The following is an 18528-nucleotide window of genomic DNA, read 5'->3' as shown; positions in this document are numbered from 1 at the left end:
CCCCCCCTCCCCACTTTTTTCTCTCTTTAGTCCCCCTTTTTCCCCCCTTATTTTTTCCTTCCTTTTAAAATATTTTCCCCTTTTTCCTGGTTTTCTCTTTTTTCCTCTTTTCCCTTTTTTTCTTCATTTTTTTTCTTTTTTCCTTTTTTCCCATTTTCCCCTTTTTTAATATTTTCCCTTTTTTCTTTGCCTTTTTCCCCTTTTTCCTTCTCTTTCTTTTTTTCTCCTTTTTCCTTTTTTATTTGTCCTCTTTTTCTCCTCTTTATTTTTCCTTTTTAAAATCTTTCTTCCTTTCCCCCCTTTTTTATCTCCTTTTTTTGTGCTTTTCCCCCATTTATTCCTTTCTTTCCCTTTCTTTTTTCCCTTTTCCCCCTTCTTTTTTCCTCTTTTTTCCTCTTGCCTTTTTTCCCTTTCCTCTTTTCGTTTTTATTTTTCTCCTTTCTAGCCTCTTCCCCCCTCTTTTTATCCGTTTTCTTCTTTTATTTCCCCCTTTTTATCCTCATTTTTTCCCTCCCTTTTTGACCTTTTTTCATTTTTTCTCCATTTTTACTTCTATTTTCTTCCCATTTTTTCTTTCCCCTTTCTTTCCTTTTCCCTCTCCTCTCCTCTCCCCTCTGAATCTCCCTTCCCTTCCCCTTCCTTCCCTTCCCTTCCCCTTCCTTCCCTTCCCTTCCCCTCTCCTCTTTTTCACTTTTTCCCCTTTTTTTGCCTTTTTCCCCCCTTTTCTTCTCATTTTCATTTTTTTTCCTTCTCTTTTTTTCACTGCCACATCAGAACATTTGATGGTTGAAGGGATCTTGGGGGACGCACATGAGAGATGGAAGGAATGGTGGCACCCACTGGTGACATTCCCTGGGAGATCCATGAGAGCTGCAGCCCCTGGGACATTCCCTGGGAGATCCATAGAGCAACTGGGAATGGGGCAAACCCAGTCCCCAGGGGCTGCTGGTTGCAGGTGGAAACAAGCCAGGAGCTGTGGGGGTGTGAAAAGAGACCCCAGAGCTGGGGCTGGGGGCAGTTGGAGTGGGGATGGGCATAGCTGTGCCCCTGCCCAGTGCTCCCACAGCAGTGCCTGGCTGGCCAGGGGCACCCAGTGGCTGCTGGGGGTGATGGTGGGTGCTGAGGATGCCAGTGGCTGCCCAGGAATGCTGGTGGGTGGTGAGGATACCAGGGGGTGTTGGAACTGCCAGTGGTTGCCAGGGGTGCTGGTGGGTTCTGGAGCTGCTGGTGGGTACTGGGAATGCCCACATGCAGCTGACACAAAGTCTGTTGGCAGAGAGTGAGAGGTGCTTGTAGGTGACCTGGACCAGATCTCTGTATGCTTCTTACTGGGTTTTCATTGATCAGAGACAAGCTATTGGAGTAGACCTCCCCTACTGGTCCTTCCCAACCCAAAACAACTCAACCCAACCCAACGCAAACCAATTAAATCCAATCCAACCCAACTCAATCCAACCCAACCCAACCCAACCCAACCCAACTCAACCCAACCCAACACAATCCAACCCAACTCAACTCAATCCAACCCAATTCAAACCAATCCAACTCAACTCAATCCAACCCAATTCAATCCAATCCAACTCAACTCAATCCAACCCAATTCAAACCAATCCAACTCAACTCAATCCAACCCAATTCAATCCAATCCAACTCAACTCAATCCAACCCAATTCAAACCAATCCAACTCAACTCAATCCAACCCAATTCAAACCAATCCAACTCAACCCAACCCAGCCCAACTCAATCCAACCCAACCCATCTCAACCCAACTCAATCCAACTCAACTCAACCCACCCCAATTCAACCCAACCCAACTCAATCCAACCCAAGCCATTCCATGCTGCTCTCCTGTGGGATTGCTCCTGGTCTTCCACTGCAACTGGTTACAAATACAAAAGAAACAAAACACAAGAAAAAAACCCACAGAAATCAGCTGAATTTGTCCCTTTGATCCAGAAGAGCCTCTCCCAGTTCCCTCCCTGTGCCCTACAACCCCAAATCTGCTGGGTTTTGCTCCGTTACAGCAGTGCACCACTTCCTCATCCTGGGAGGGAAGCGCTTGCCTGTGGCTTCCCGGCCGGCTTTCGAGGGACTCAGGATCATCCCCAAATTCCTTTGGCCTTACTGCTCCTGTTCCTCCCTGCCAGCTCCTCTGGCCCCACCACCATTCCAGTTCTGGTGGCAGCTTCCCCCAGTGAATCACCGCAGGGGTGGGAGGAGGATTGCGCCGCAGGAACCTTCTATTGACAAATATCCAGGCTGGCATCCCGGGAAAGGGAGGTGGAAGCCAAGAACCAGGGGAACAACACAGCCTTGCCCTCACCAGGGTAGTCTCCAAGGTTGTTCTTCTTTCACTTAGCTGCAAAATGACTCACCAGGGGGTTTGGTGACCCTCTGTGGGGACAGTAGGAAGCCCTGCCCATAGCCACAGACACCCTGGGCTACAACAGTGGAGTATGACCTTGGTTCTAAGGGTTGTGTCTTCCTCATGGTGCACAAGCAGTGGTTGGATTGGATCTTGAAGGCCTTTTCCAAGGGCTGTGTCTTCCTCAGGGTGCAGGAGCAGTGATCTTGAAGGCCTTTTCCAAGGGCTGTGCCTTCCTCAGGGTGCAGGAGCAGTGATCTTGAAGGCCTTTTCCAAGGGCTGTGCCTTCCTCAGGGTGCAGGAGCAGTGATCTTGAAGGTCTGTTCCAACCACAGTGATTCTGTGTGAAGGGTTGGGGTGCTGGGGACAAGCCCCAGAGGCTGGGAGGCTTGGGCTGGGGTGTCCCAAGAGATGGAGCACAGTGTCTGAGCAGCCTCCAGAGCAAACACTCCTTCACAGTGGGGTTCCGGTGGGATTTGGGGGGGGGGGGGGGGGGGGGGGCGCTGCTGTGCTGAACCTCTGGGGCCAAAGTGGGTGCTGGGATGTTGGGAACGGGAGCAGCTGCCTGCCGGCCCCTTCAAAGAGCTGCTTTCAAGTGCTAAGGTGAGATGGTATCACCTGGGAACGCCAGGAAGCCTCCAACCGCAGGGCTGGGAGCAGCTCCCGCGGGGACAGTGGCAGAGCCCCGGCAAGGTGGGAGGGCTCCCAGCACTGGGGATGTACGATGGGGTCCTCTACCCGCACCCCCACCACGCTGGCCCCTCCGTGCCCCTCACCTGGGAGGCCAAACCCCGTCCCAGGAGGCTTCTAAGGCAGTCCCAGGGGGTTATCCTCCAAGGGCTGTGAGAGATGTGCTGGCACCGGCTGGATTTCGGTCTGTGGTGCCCGTGGCTCCACTGGTATGTGCCACCCCCAGCCCCGTGTGCTGCGCCCCCCCGGCTCCATGTGCCACCCCCAGTCCTGTGTGCCTCCCCCCCGCTCCATGTGCCACCCTCCAATCCCGTGTGCCACCCCTCCGACCCCTCCAAAAGGGAACCTGGGTTCGGCCCCTATGGATTTGGGGATGACAGAGGCTGGGCTCAGGGAGGTGGGGGTGGGCTGCACCGCGGTGAGGAAGGAGTAAGGGGCGAGGAAGGGGTTGGGAAGGAGGAAGGGGCCAGGAAAGGGGGATGAGGAAGGGGTGAAGGAGGAGAAATAACTGAGGAAGGAGCAAGGGGTGAGGAAGGGGACAAGGAAAGGGTATGGAAGAGGTGAGGAAGGGGCAAGAAAGGGGGAAGGAAGAAGGGATGAGGATGGGGCAAGGAAGAAAGAGTGAGGAAGGAGTAAGGGGTGAGGAAGAAGGGCCATAGGCCAGGGCCAGCAGCTCCGGGGGGGACGGGGGTGTGCCGGATGCCCAGAGGGCTCGGGGAGGTCCTGGGGGGTGTCCGGTGTGAGACCTTGAGACCTCCCCGAGCTGGTTCCCCCCACCCCGCGGGGCTGTGGAGGTTGCACAGCCGAGGGGTATGCACCAGGGCATGCACCAGGGGATGCCCGGAGGTCCCGGGGGGTGTCCAGGGGGAGACCCTGAGACACCCCGGGCTGATTCCCCCCTTGGGTCAGCAGCGTGGGGTGGGGGCTGTGCCCATCCCTTGTGGGAGGAACAGCCACAGGGGATCCGGGGAGGACTGGGGGGGATCCGAGGTGGGGTCCGGAGGGGGTCCGGTATGCCACGGGGAACACCTGGGGCGGGTGCCAAGGAGGCTCTCGGGTATGCTCCGGAGGATCCGGGGTGCCCTGGGTCGGGGGGGATCCGGAGGGGATCCGGAGCGACCCGGGGCGGCCCGCGTCGGAGGGGGGTCTAGGGGCCCCCGGGGAGGGCGGTGGCGGCGGCGGGTCCGCGCTGGCTCCGCCCCGGGGCCGCAGTGGCTGGCGGCGAGTCCTCGCCCATTTCCGCCGGCACGGAGCCGCCCCTCGCCCCGCCGCGCTGCTCCGCGCCCCGCCACCGGCTCCGCCACCTACCGCCGGCCCCTCCGCGGCCCCCCGGACCCTCCGCCAGCATGCCGGGAGCGGCGGCCGTGCTGGCCATCGGTAGGTGCGGGGAGCGGGGGGACGGGACGGGGACGGGACCCTCCAGTACTCACTCCCCCGATACTCCCAGCTCCGGTATCCCGGTGCCAACTACTCCGATACCCCGAGCTCCGGGATCCCGGTACTCACTACTCCGGTACCCACTATCCCGGTAGTCCGAGCTCCGGTACCGCCTACCCCGGCACCCCTGTACCCCGAGCTCTGCTACGCCGGTACCTACTACCCCCCTACCCACTATCCCGGTACCCCCAGCTCCGGTAGCCCCGTACCCGCTACCTCTGTGTCCCCGGAGCTCCGGTACCCGGCACCCCGAGCTCCAGTCCCCCGGTACTCACTGTCCCGGTACCCCAGAGATCCGGTACCCACTCTCCCGGTATCCCCAGCTTCCGTAGCCGGTACCCCGAGCTCCGGTACCCACTATCCCGGTACCCCGAGCTCCGGTACCCACTATCCCGATACCCTGAGCTCCATTACCCCAGTAACTGCTCTCCTGGTACCCCTGTACCCCAAGCTCCGGTATCCTCGTACCAACTACCCCGGCACCCCGAGCTCTGATTCCCGGTACCCCAAGCTCCAGTATCCCGCTACCCCGAGCCCGCTGCCCCGAGCGGCTCCGGGCTCCAGCCACATCTCCAGCCTGAGGAGAGGGCTCCGGAAGAAGCGGGGGGGGTGTATGGAAACAGGGTCCCCACTCCCCCAACCTTCCCTAGCGTCCAGCCCCAGCATCCCTAAAGAGCCTGGAATTTGAAAGGGGGGCGGAGGGGGGAGGTGTGGTGGTATGTTCTGGGCTGGGAAAGGGGAAGGGGTGGAGGGGTGGAAAGGGGTTGGAAAGGGGCTAGGGGGGGTCGGGAATCGATCCCCTCTTGTTCCATAAATCCTCCCAAATTATTTTGGCTCCGTTCCATGGCCAAGTTCTTTGCTCCACGCCTGTGGGAATGCTGGTGAGGAGGCAAAGGAAAGGAGAGGCAGCCCAAGGGCTCCTTGGATGTAGGGAACGAGCCCTCCAGCTTCCTTCTGGGATTAATTAGCGAGAGGCTAATTAAAAGGACTGGACCTCAGGGGCGTCCTGTCACGGCCAGGGAGGGGGTCAGGCAAGGCTGGGGCTGGGCGATGCTGGGGTGGGATGGGAAAGATCCCAACATGATTCCCAGCCTGGAGACTCGGTGGCTGGGGAGTTGGGAGAGCTGGGATGTGGGTGCTCCTTCCTGGCACCCCCAGGGTGGTGCTTTGGTGCTGGCAGGAAAGGTCTTTTCTAGCGGGAGTGGTCCTGTGGAGGTGACCCACGGCTGAGCTGGGTTTGGTGGGATGAGGCAGGGCCACCGTGGTGGGCAAGGGGCTCTTGACAGTGCTCGGGGTCAGGGAAGTCTTGGCCAGCTGGATTTGGCTCCTCTCCAGCCCTCTTGGCTCTGGCATGACCACCCTGAGGTGCCTCCTCCTTCCCCTTCCCTGTCAAACATGCCCTGGGTGGGTGTGCAGCCACCACCTCCCTCCTCAGCTCAGTCTGGGGACACCCAGCTCCCCCCTGCTTCCTGCTGCTTTGCTGCTGCTCAGCTCAGTCTGGGGACACCCAGCTCCCCTCTGCTCCCTGCTGCTGCTCAGCTCAGTCTGGGGACACCCAGCTCCCCCCTGCTCCCTGCTGCTTTGCTGCTGCTCAGCTCAGTCTGGGGACACCCAGCTCCCCTCTGCTCCCTGCTGCTTTGCTGCTGCTCAGCTCAGTCTGGGGACACCCAGCTCCCCTCTGCTCCCTGCTGCTTTGCTGCTGCTCAGCTCAGTCTGGGGACACCCAGCTCCCCTCTGCTCCCTGCTGCTTTGCTGCTGCTCAGCTCAGTCTGGGGACACCCAGCTCCCCTCTGCTCCCTGCTGCTTTGCTGCTGCTCAGCTCAGTCTGGGGACACCCAGCTCCCCCCTGCTCCCTGCTGCTGCTCAGCTCAGTCTGGGGACACCCAGCTCCCCTCTGCTCCCTGCTGCTGCTCAGCTCAGTCTGGGGACACCCAGCTCCCCCCTGCTCCCTGCTGCTGCTCAGCTCAGTCTGGGGACACCCAGCTCCCCCCTGCTCCCTGCTGCTGCTCAGCTCAGTCTGGGGACACCCAGCTCCCCTCTGCTCCCTGCTGCTGCTCAGCTCAGTCTGGGGACACCCAGCTCCCCCCTGCTCCCTGCTGCTTTGCTGCTGCTCAGCTCAGTCTGGGGACACCCAGCTCCCCCCTGCTCCCTGCTGCTTTGCTCCTGCTCAGCTCAGTCTGGGGACACCCAGCTCCCCCCTGCTCCCTGCTGCTTTGCTGCTGCTCAGCTCAGTCTGGGGACACCCAGCTCCCCCCTGCTCCCTGCTGCTGCTCAGCTCCATCTGGGGACACCCAGCTCCCCTCTGCTCCCTGCTGCTTTGCTGCTGCTCAGCTCAGTCTGGGGACACCCAGCTCCCCTCTGCTCCCTGCTGCTGCTCAGCTCCATCTGGGGACACCCAGCTCCCCCCTGCTCCCTGCTGCTGCTCAGCTCAGTCTGGGGACACCCAGCTCCCCTCTGCTCCCTGCTGCTGCTCAGCTCAGTCTGGGGACACCCAGCTCCCCCCTGCTCCCTGCTGCTTTGCTGCTGCTCAGCTCAGTCTTGGGACACCCAGCTCCCCTCTGCTCCCTGCTGCTTTGCTGCCTCCTCAGCTCAGTCTGGGGACACCCAGCTCCCCCCTGCTCCCTGCTGCTGCTCAGCTCAGTCTGGGGACACCCAGCTCCCCTCTGCTCCCTGCTGCTGCTCAGCTCAGTCTGGGGACACCCAGCTCCCCCCTGCTCCCTGCTGCTGCTCAGCTCAGTCTGGTGACACCCAGCTCCCCTCTGCTCCCTGCTGCTGCTCAGCTCAGTCTGGGGACACCCAGCTCCCCTCTGCTCCCTGCTGCTGCTCAGCTCAGTCTGGGGACACCCAGCTCCCCTCTGCTCCCTGCTGCTGCTCAGCTCCATCTGGGGACACCCAGCTCCCCTCTGCTCCCTGCTGCTGCTCAGCTCCATCTGGGGACACCCAGCTCCCCCCTGCTCCCTGCTGCTTTGCTGCTGCTCAGCTCAGTCTTGGGACACCCAGCTCCCCTCTGCTCCCTGCTGCTTTGCTGCCTCCTCAGCTCAGTCTGGGGACACCCAGCTCCCCCCTGCTCCCTGCTGCTGCTCAGCTCAGTCTGGGGACACCCAGCTCCCCTCTGCTCCCTGCTGCTGCTCAGCTCAGTCTGGGGACACCCAGCTCCCCCCTGCTCCCTGCTGCTGCTCAGCTCAGTCTGGTGACACCCAGCTCCCCTCTGCTCCCTGCTGCTGCTCAGCTCAGTCTGGGGACACCCAGCTCCCCTCTGCTCCCTGCTGCTGCTCAGCTCAGTCTGGGGACACCCAGCTCCCCTCTGCTCCCTGCTGCTGCTCAGCTCCGTCTGGGGACACCCAGCTCCCCCCTGCTCCCTGCTGCTGCTCAGCTCAGTCTGGGGACACCCAGCTCCCCCCTGCTCCCTGCTGCTGCTCAGCTCAGTCTGGGGACACCCAGCTCCCCCCTGCTCCCTGCTGCTGCTCAGCTCCGTCTGGGGACACCCAGCTCCCCCCTGCTCCCTGCTGCTGCTCAGCTCAGTCTGGTGACACCCAGCTCCCCTCTGCTCCCTGCTGCTTTGCTGCCTCCTCAGCTCAGTCTGGGGACACCCAGCTCCCCTCTGCTCCCTGCTGCTTTGGTGGCTTTGGACCTCTCTGGTCCTGCTGGTTGCCCATTTCAGAAGGTCAAGCCACAGGTTTCCCAACCCCCAGTCCAGGCATGGTTGGTGCTCCTGGCCTCCAGCCCAGGTAGGTCCCAGCTCCATGGTGTCCCAGGGCAAGGGGAACCTCCTCCTGCCTGACACACGTGGACCTGTTGGCTGCCAAGGGCTGATCCATGAAGCTGAGGGGAAAATCTGAGCTGAGCAGATTAGGAGAGAACCTGGGGCAGGGAGCAAGCCCAGGGATAACCCTGGAGCTCCTGAGGAACAGCCTTGGGGGGTCCTTGGGGGTGAGAGGAGCTGAGCCACTTGCTGGTGGTAGAGAAGGAGCAGCTGGTGACTAGTGTTGGGTTGGGGACACTAATGGTGTCAGTAAGTGGGTGTTGGTCTATCAGCAGGGCTTGGGGAGGGTCCATCAGGAAACTGAGGGTCTCCTAGGTGAGATGGTGAGTTCAGGAGGGGCTTCTCTGTCTCAGGGTGGTGGCAAGAAGACCATCACATAACACTGGGGACAGGGGAGGGAGGGAGGGATGGATGGGTGGGTGGGTGGGTGGATGGATGGGTTTGGGAGGTGGCAACCTGGCTTCAGAATCCAGCTGGAGATGGCACCAGATTTGATCTTGCAGGTTTGGAGAGATGAAAGTCTGAGAGTGGGGCTGGGCTGGGCTTGCCAAAACTCATCTGCTCAGGGCAGTCCTGCTCTCTTGGAGGGGAGTCCTGGTTTGGCAAAGCGAGGCCATGGATGCTCCATGTCTCCCTAAGGTGCCTGATGTCCCCATGCTGGCTCTTGGGGAGGTCACCAGAGCCCTCAGCTGGTGCTGGAGATGTAAAACCACTGCTGAGGAGTGAGGGGGAGGTGGAGCAGTGACCAGGGATGAGGTGAGGGCAAGCTGGGCTCTGACCAGTGAGTGAAGTGGGGAAGAGGCCCCAGAAGAGCTGAGCAGGGTCCTGGCAGGAGCTGGAATGCTGGGGGAGGTGACAGAGACACCCCATGACACAGGGGTGAGCCATATCCCAGCCAGCACTGTACCTGCTGGTGGAGAGTGGTGGGGAAAAGGCCCCAGCAGAGCTGAGCAGGGTCCTGGTTGGAGGGTGGACAAGCTTGGATTACTGGAGGAGATGACAGAGCCTCCCCATGACACAGGGGTGAGCCACATCTTGGCCAACACTGTGCCTGCTGGAGGAGAGGAGTGGGGAAGAGGCCCCAGAAGAGCTGAGCAGGGTCCTGGCAGGACAAGCTGGAATGCTGGGGGAGGTGACAGAGCCTCCCCATGACCCAGGGGTGAGCCACATCCCAGCAGGTGGCTTCTGTGGCACACTGAGGTGGCAGCTTGGGCACCAGCAGGAGCGGGGCCAGAGAGCAAAGGATCTCCCAGCCATGAGCCACCGGTGGGCAGAAGAACAACCCCAGGCTGGGAGGAGCTGGGCACACCTCTGATGAGGACAACCCCTTGGAGGGGGGTCTGTGGCAGCGTGGGGAATGGTGGGGGGGGGAGCAGCCAAGCTGTGTGCCCCTGCTGCCATCAGCAGAGCCACCAGTTGGTGCTGGGGAGTTACTGGGGCTGCAGAGCCCAAGGGCTGCTTGGTCTCCTTCTGCATGAGTTGATTAAAGCCATGGGAGAAACTGGGTCAGGGCCAGCCAAGGGGCTGCTGGCCTCATCTGCCTCCACACCCTGGGGCTGAGCCACCCAGCAAAGCCTCTCAGCTCTGGGGGGGTCACTGCTTCATACAGGGCATGGCTTGGGGGGGAGGGTGTGGGATCTAGGAGCCTGTCTGGACCTGCAGCCCCCTCTGTGCTTGGGGGTTGCACAGAGTAGCTCTGCCTGCACCACAGTGCCAGGGTGCCCACAGTGCCTGCACCCAGCTACCAGGGTGCAGCCTGGGGGTGCCCAAAGAGCAGCAGCAATGGGTTGGGCACCATTTTGCAGGGCATGGGGCTGGGGGAAGCATGGCAGTGCCTGAGCTGTGTGCCCACAGTGGGTCTGTGGGAGCAGGCAGGATCTGGCCAGGCTGTGCCACCTGATGGCTCAGGGGGTTGTTACCCTTTGGAAAACTGCTCTGGGTGCCCAGTGCTTCTTGGAGAGCATGGGTGGCATGGACATGGCCCTGCTGGTGTGGTGGGAAGGGGCTGGCATCCCTGCTGGTGTGGTGGGAAGGGGCTGGCATCCCTGCCGGTGTGGTGGGAATGGTGGGACGGGGCTGGCATCCCTGCTGGTGTGGTGGGACGGGGCTGGCATCCCTGCTGGTGTCGGGGGGAAGGGGCTGGCATCCCTGCCAGTGTGGGGGGAATGGTGGGAAGGGGCTGGCATCCCTGCCAGTGTGGTGGGAATGGTGGGAAGGGGCTGGCATCCCTGCCGGTGTGGTGGGACGGGGCTGGCATCCCTGCCGGTGTGGTGGGAATGGTGGGAAGGGGCTGGCATCCCTGCCAGTGTGGTGGGAATGGTGGGAAGGGGCTGGCATCCCTGCCAGTGTGGTGGGAAGGGGCTGGCATCCCTGCCAGTGTGGTGGGAAGGGGCTGGCATCCCTGCCGGTGTGGTGGGACGGGGCTGGCATCCCTGCCGGTGTGGTGGGACGGGGCTGGCATCCCTGCCGGTGTGGTGGGAATGGTGGGAAGGGGCTGGCATCCCTGCCAGTGTGGTGGGAATGGTGGGAAGGGGCTGGCATCCCTGCCAGTGTGGGGGGAATGGTGGGAAGGGGCTGGCATCCCTGCCAGTGTGGTGGGAATGGTGGGAAGGGGCTGGCATCCCTGCCGGTGTGGTGGGACGGGGCTGGCATCCCTGCCGGTGTGGTGGGAATGGTGGGAAGGGGCTGGCATCCCTGCCAGTGTGGTGGGAATGGTGGGAAGGGGCTGGCATCCCTGCCGGTGTGGGGGGCATCACTGGCATCACTGCCGGTGTGGTGGGAATGGTGGGAAGGGGCTGGCATCCCTGCCAGTGTGGTGGGAATGGTGGGAAGGGGCTGGCATCCCTGCCGGTGTGGTGGGACGGGGCTGGCATCCCTGCCAGTGTGGGGGGAATGGTGGGACGGGGCTGGCATCCCTGCCGGTGTGGTGGGACGGGGCTGGCATCCCTGCCGGTGTGGGGGGAATGGTGGGAAGGGGCTGGCATCCCTGCCGGTGTGGGGGGAATGGTGGGAAGGGGCTGGCATCCCTGCCGGTGTGGGGGGAATGGTGGGACGGGGCTGGCATCCCTGCCGGTGTGGGGGGCATCACTGGCATCACTGCCAGTGTTGTGAGAAGGGACTGGCACTGCTGCCAGCGTGCAGGAAATGGGGAAAGGGGGCTGGCATGCCTTTGAGGTGCCCTGTCAAGCAGCATGGCACCGGAGCCCCAGGTCACTCTGAGCTGTGTTCTAACCCCCAGCCCCTCTCTGGCTGTCCCCAGGTGTGCTGCTTGCCGTGTGCCAGGCACTGGAGAACTCCACGGCCCCCTGGAGCGGTGAGTATCCGTCCCGGGAGGGGTTGTGGGGTGGCCACGGTGCCAACCTGGCCAGGAACCAGGAGCAAAGTGTGGGCATGGGTCAACCATCCTCACACCAAGCCTGTGCTGGATCAGCTGGAGGGATGTTCTCCTGTCCTCCTCCCCAGGGGTGCTCAGGGAATTCTGACCCCCAGAGGTGCTTTATCCCTGAGGGAAAACTGGGAAATGGAGCTCTGTGGTGAGGACTTCTCTGGTGCCCCTTGGATTTGGAGGATCCCAGCATGGTAGGGCTGGAAAGGGAGCTCTGGAGCTCACCCAGTCCAACCCCCCCTGCCCCACCAGGGCACCCCCAGCAGCTTGCCCAGCAGCACAATGCCTGGGGTGGGTTTGGAAGCTCTCCACACCAGAAGACTCCACAACCTCTCTGGGCAGCCTGCTCCAGGCCTCCAGCACCCTCACAACAAACAACTTTCTCCTCCTGGTCAAACAGAACCTCCTGGCTGCCACTTTGTGCCCCTTGCCCCTTGGCCTGGCCCTGGGCACCACTCAGCAGAGTCTGGCCCCAGCCTCTTGCCCCCCACAGCTCCTTCAGCTCTTGCTGAGCATTGCTCAGCTGCCCTCTGGGGCTGCTCTTCTGCAGGCTCTCAGCCCCAGGGCTCTCAGCCTTTGCTGCTGCCAGAGCTGCTCCAGGCCCCTCAGCAGCTTCCCAGCCTGCCCTGGACTCTCTCCAGCACTTCCCTGTCCCTCTGCACCTGGGGAGCCCAGAGCTGGACCCAGGGCTGCAGCTGTGTCCTCAGCAGGGCAGAGCAGAGGGGCAGGAGAACCTCCCTTGCCCTGCTGCCCACACTCTTCTCCATGCCCCGCTGGACACCATTGAGGCCTTCTTGGCCACCAGGGCACATTGCTGGCTCCTGGGCACCTCCTTGTCCCCCAGCACTCCCAGCTGCTTTTTCCCTTCTGCCTGGGCTGGGGTTGTTGCTCCCCAGGGGCAGGACCCTGCCCTTGCCCTGGTTGCCCTCCATCAGGTTCCTCTCCCCCAGCTCTGCAGCCTGCCCAGGTGCCACTGCATGGCAGCAGAGCCTGGAGGGGGGTCGGTCAGCCACTGCTCCCAGCTTGGCACCATCACAGCTAAGAGCTTGGGGTGGCTTGAAGGGTGGTGGTGGATGGGGGGGGGGGGGTGTCACTAAACTGGCACTGGTGCCCTGGGCACGCTGGGCAGCCCTGGGTCTCTGTCTGACCCCAAGGGGAAGCTGCCGGTGCCTGACGCCAGCTCCCGCTCAATCACCTCATTCATGGGAGCAGCACAAAGGGCAGCCAAGAGCCTTTGGCTGGCATGGCACAGCTTGGCACAGCACAGCGTGGCACCGGGGCTGAGGACGTGCCAACTGCTGGGAAAACAAAAAAAAACCTCTTTTTTTGGGGGGGGGTTGGGGGCCTGGAGGGGGGGAACTGGAAAATGCTTCCAGGGGCAGCGGTTGGGAAGCCAGGGAGGAAATGGTGCTGCTGACACTGGCACCGCTGCCAGCTGGGTGCTCCCAGCCCTCTTCCTGATGGATTCGTGCCCAAGCAGGGCAGCTGGAAGCAAGGGGCTGCTCCAAGTGCCAGCTGGGGAGGTGGGGGCCAGGGCCTGTGCGGGTGGCAGCAGCAGAGGAGGCAGCAGCAGAGGAGGCAGCTGCACAATGTGGCCAGCAGCTGGAGAGCGCCGAGGCTTAATGCATCCCAGCACATCCCCAGGCGTGGTGCTGGGCCCTGGGATGTGCTGTGGGATCCAGGGATGTGGCACTGGATCTAGGATGTGGTGTGGGATCTGGGATGTGGCACTGCATCCCAGGATGTGGTATGGGATCCAGGAGGTGGCACTGGATCTAGGACATGATGCTGCATCCAGGCATGTGGTGTGGGATCCAGGGACATGGCACTGGATCTAGGATGTGGTACTGGATCCAGGGATGTGGTATGGGATCCAGGAGGTGGCGTGGGATCTGGGATGTGGTGCTAGATCCAGGATGTGGTATGGGATCCAGGAGGTGGCATGGGATCTGGGATGTGGCACTGGATCTGGGATGTGGTGTGGGATCCAGGATGTGGCACTGGATCTAGGACATGATGCTGCATCCAGGGACGTGGTGTGGGATCCAGGGATGTGGCACTGGATCTAGGATATGGCACTGGATCTAGGACATGGTGTGGGATCCAGGGATGTGGCACTGGATCTAGGATGTGGCACTGGATCTAGGACATGATGCTGCATCCAGGCACATGGTGTGGGATCTAGGGATGTGGCACTGGATCTAGGATGTGGCACTGGATCTAGGATGTGGTGTGGGATCCAGGGACGTGGCACTGGATCTAGGACATGGTGCTGGATCCTGGGACATGATGTTGGATCCCAGGCTGTGATGCTGGATCCAGGTCAGGCTGTGGTGCTGGTAGGGGGCAAAGGGACATGCAGCCCTCTGCTGCTCCCCTGGCCAGGGGGGACTCAGAGCTCAGGCTGGTGGGGGCCAGTGGCAGAGTTTAGGGTTTAGCTTTGGGGGCTAAACCCCACAAGAAGGTGATTTGGGGGACACCAAGGCCAGAGGCAGGAATTTGAGCTCTCCTGGGATAAAGTCATCCCTGGGGAGGGAATTTTCCTGGTGGGGTCTGCACTGAGGTGTGGGTTTTGGCAGCAGTGCTCCTGACAGAGCTCCAATCCCAGCTCCTGGATTCTGGAGGGGGCTGCCACCAGCTCCAGCACCTCCAACCATCCCACCACAAACCCACTGACTCCATCTTGCCATCTCTTCAGCCCCCTGAAAGCCTGGGGTGAGGTGGGGGGCAGTCTCTTCCCTCCTAGTAGCAGATGATAGAACAGGAAGTGGCCTCAGGTTGCCCCAGGGGAGGTTTAGGTTGGACATGAGGAACAATATCTTCCCTGCAGGAGTGGTCAGGGATTGACACAGGCTGCCCAGGGAGGTGGTGGAGTCCCCATGCCTGGAGGTGTTCCATAAGCCTGTGGCCATGGCACTTGGGGCCATGGTTTGGTGGCCAGGGTGGTGCTGGGTTGCTGGTTGGACTGGATGCTCCTGGAGGGCTTTCTTAACCCAGTCATAGAATTGTCAGGGTTGGAAAGGACCTCAAGGATCAGCCAGTTCCAACCCCTCTGCCATGGGCAGGGACACCTCACACCACAGCAGGTTGCTCACAGCCACATCCAGCCTGGCCTGAAAAACCTCCAGGGATGAGGCTTCCACCACCTCCCTGGGCAGCCTGTGCCAGGCTCTCACCACCCTCACGGGGAACAACTTCTTCCTAACATCCAGTCTATATCCACCCACTTCTACTTTTGCTCCATCCCCTCCCAGTCCTATCACCTCCTGACACCCTCAAAAGTCCCTCCCCAGCTTTTCTTCTTCAGATACTGGAAGGCCACAATTAGGTTGCTGGGAGCCTTCTCCTCTCCAGCCTGCACAACCCCAGTTCCCTCAGTCTGTGCTCACAGCAGAGCAGCTCCAGCCCTCTGCTCCTCCTCGTGGCCCTTCTCTGGACACCTTCCAGCACCTCCAGATCCTTCCTGTGCTGGGGGCTGCAGACCTGGACCCAGAGCTCCAGGTGGGGTCTCCCCACGCAGCTGCGATCTGCTGGCAAACCCCGAAGCGTTTGGCAGCCCTGGGTTTAATTACCCCCCCCCAGGCCTGCCATAAATCCCCAGCAACAGGAACTTGAGGTGGCTTTGAAACGACAGCCATCGGATGTGCCTCGCTCCCGGGTCGGCCCCGAGCAGGATATTTGCTTCCCCTCCTCTGCTGCGGAGGATAATTCAAACCAGGGCAGGATAATGGGAAACAGCACCCCCAGCACGGCTCCAGCAGCCCCACCAGCGCTTCACTCCCTCCTCCTCCTCCTCCTGGATTCATAGGAAGGGTTGGAAGGGACCTTCAAGGCCATCCAGTTCCAACCCCAGGCTCCAGCAGCCCCTCCAGCACTTAACTCCCTCCTCCTCCTCCTCCTGGATTCATAGAATGGGTTGGAAGGGACCTTCAAGACCATCCAGTTCCAACCCCAGGCTCCAGCAGCCCCTCCAGCACTTAACTCCCTCTTCCTCCTCCTGGATTCATAGAATGGGTTGGAAGGGACCTTCAAGGCCATCCAGTTCCAACCCCAGGCTCCAGCAGCCCCTCCAGCACTTAACTCTCTTCTCCTCCTCCTAGATTCATAGAATGGGTTGGAAGGGACCTTCAAGGCCACCCAGTTCCAAGGCTCAGCCAGTCCCAACCCCTGCCATGGCCAGGGACACCTCACACCACAGCAGGTTGCTCACAGCCACCTCCAGCCTGGCTGCAAACACCTCCAGGGATGAGGCTTCCACCACCTCCCTGGGCAACCTGTGCCAGGCTCTCACCACCCTCCTGGGGAACAACTTCTTCCTCACATCCAATCTGAATCTCCCCACTTCTAGGCTTGCTCTATTCCCCCCCCAAGTCCTATCCCTCCCTGACACCCTAAACAGTCCCTCCCAAACCAAATCCAGCCAGCCCTAAACTGCAACTCCCAACCCACAGGTGGTGCCAGCTGGGTAGCTGCCAGCCTGGGAAGTGACCCCAAAAACCTCACTGATGTTTTTTTTTTCCCTCCTGGTTTTGTTGTGTCCTCCCCCAGCTCCAGGTCCCCCAGTGGCAGCGGCGGTGAGGTCCCACTTCAACGACTGTCCTGACTCCCACAGCCAGTTCTGCTTCCACGGCACCTGCCGCTTCCTGGTGCAGGAGGAGAAGCCAGCGTGTGTGTGAGTGCTGGGGGTGAGAGCTTCCAGGCTGGGCAGGGCCCTCACAGCTCCCCCTGGGGGGATCCCCCAGAATTGGAGCTGTTGAACCTGGGATTGCTGGGATCCAAGAGGATTCTTTGGTCCTTGGGGTGGTGCTGAGGCTCTCCTGCATCCCTGTGCCTTGGGGTGATGCTGGAGGCTCTCCTGCATCCCTGTGCCTTGGGGTGATGCTGGAGGCTCTCCTGCATCCCTGTGCCTTGGGGTGATGCTGGAGGCTCTCCTGCATCCCTGTGCCTTGGGGTGGTGCTGGAGGCTCTCCTGCATCCCTGTGCCTAGGGGTGGTGCTGGAGGCTCTCCTGCATCCCTGTGCCATGGGGTGGTGCTGGAGGCTCTCCTGCATCCCTGTGCCTTGGGGTGGTGCTGGAGGCTCTCCTGCATCCCTGTGCCTTGGGGTGGTGCTGGAGGCTCTCCTGCATCCCTGTGCCATGGGGTGGTGCTGGAGGCTCTCCTGCATCCCTGTGCCATGGGGTGGTGCTGGAGGCTCTCCTGCATCCCTGTGCCATGGGGTGGTGCTGATGTTCCCCTCTGTCCCTGGCCCTCTGGGTGATGCTGAAGTTCTCCCCACCCGTGGTCCTCAGGGTAATGCTGATGCCCTTCCACACCCCTAGTCCTCAGGCAAGGTTGATGTCCTTCCCCACCTGTGGTCCTTAATGCTCCTAGAACCATCAAGTCATGGAATGGTTTGGCTTGGCAGGGATCTTTAAGGTCGTCCACTCCAACCCCCCTGCAGCCAACAGGGACATCCCCAACCAGAGCAGGTTGCTCAGAGCCCCAAACAACCTGGCCTGGGATGGTGCCAGGGATGGGGCAGCTCTCACCTGTTGATGGTTCCTTCTCTCCCAACCTCTTGATGGTTCCTCAACCAGATGGTTCCTGCCCTGCCCCCAGCCTGTCAAGGGCTCCTCACCCCCCAACCTATTGATGATTCCTCAACCAGATGGTTCCTCCTCTCCCAACTTACTGATTCCTCAAGCAGATGGTTCCTCACCCCCCCAGCCTCTCAAGGGCTCCTCATCCCCCCCGAAGCTCTTCACCACTGGCCCTCAGGGTGCTGCTGATGGCCGTTCTGTTGTCCCCCCCCTTGCCCCTGCAGATGCCACTCTGGGTACGTGGGCACACGGTGTGAGCACGCTGACCTCCTGGCCGTGGTGGCTGCCAACCAGAAGAAGCAAACCATCACTGCCCTGGTGGTGGTGTCAGTGGTGGCCTCGGTGCTGCTCATCGGCGTCTGCGTCCTCATACAGTGAGTGTGGGGAGGAGGCTGGGGGGGGAGCCCAGGACTCGATTTGGGGCTGGATGCCACCCAAGGAGCGGGGGTAAGGGACCCCAGCCCTTGACGGTCCCCACCCTACTCTCTTACAGTGAGTGTGGGGAGAAGGTTGGGAGTCAGGGGGTGAGGTAGAGGGAGAAGGCTGGGGGGTCAGGGGATGAGGTGGGGGTCCAGGGCTCAATTTGGGGCTGGATGCCAGCCAAGGAGGGGTAAGGGACCCCAGCCCTTGACGGTCCCCACCCTACTCTCTTTGAGTGTGGGGAGAAGGTTGGGAGTCAGGGGGTGAGGCAGAGGGAGAAGGCTGGGGGGTCAGGGGATGAGGTGGGGGTCCAGGGCTCAATTTGGGGCTGGATGCCAGCCAAGGAGGCGTGAGGGACCCCAGCCCTTGACGGTCCCCACCCTACTCTCTTAGAGTGAGTGTGGGGAGAAGGTTGGGAGTCAGGGGGTGAGGCAGAGGGAGAAGGTTGGGGGGTCAGGGGATGAGGTGGGGGTCCAGGGCTCAATTTGGGGCTGGATGCCAGCCAAGGAGGCGTGAGGGACCCCAGCCCTTGACGGTCCCCACCCTACTCTCTTGCAGCTGCTGCCGGCTGCGGAAGCGGTGCCAGTGGTGCCGGGCACCCATGGGTGCCCAGGAGAAACCAGGTGGGCTCCTCAAAGGGGGCACCTCCTGCTGCCACGCTGAGACGGGTAAGGGGCCTGGGGGGCACCAGGGTGGCACGCTGCCCACCAGCCCCCCCGGGGTGTAACCATGCTCCCCTCATCCCCTTCCCCACAGGGGTCTGACGGAGCCAAGGGGGGGTGCCCACCACCGCCCCCCCCACCCCGGGAGGCCCACACCAGGACCAGCACAGCATCTCCCCCTCTGCTTTGGGGCTTTCCTTTGGGTTTGGTTTCCTCCTTGGGGGG

General features: G+C 61.4%; 1 protein-coding gene across 3 annotated transcripts; it reads left to right on the top strand.

The window, feature by feature from the left end:
* Nucleotides 1-4328: 4328 nt before the first annotated feature.
* On the top strand, nucleotides 4329-18503 carry TGFA (transforming growth factor alpha). 3 transcript variants are annotated; one of them, XM_054175202.1, is made up of 6 exons: nucleotides 4329-4433; nucleotides 11495-11569; nucleotides 16190-16313; nucleotides 17446-17595; nucleotides 18200-18309; nucleotides 18398-18503. In XM_054175202.1, exons 1-6 carry the CDS (start codon nucleotides 4403-4405, stop codon nucleotides 18403-18405), a joined length of 498 nt encoding a protein of 165 aa, XP_054031177.1. In that variant the 5' UTR covers nucleotides 4329-4402; the 3' UTR covers nucleotides 18406-18503. The 3 variants fall into 3 exon arrangements, with proteins under 3 accessions (XP_054031177.1, XP_054031176.1, XP_054031175.1); XM_054175201.1 differs by having other exon boundaries at nucleotides 11516-11569; nucleotides 18200-18407; XM_054175200.1 differs by having other exon boundaries at nucleotides 18200-18407.
* The last annotated feature ends 25 nt before the right edge of the window (nucleotides 18504-18528 follow it).

This window comes from Dryobates pubescens, chromosome 31 (assembly GCF_014839835.1).
Source record: "Dryobates pubescens isolate bDryPub1 chromosome 31, bDryPub1.pri, whole genome shotgun sequence".
In the NCBI taxonomy this organism is placed as follows: Eukaryota; Metazoa; Chordata; class Aves; order Piciformes; family Picidae; genus Dryobates; species Dryobates pubescens.
This window is presented reverse-complemented; position numbering and strand designations above follow the sequence as displayed.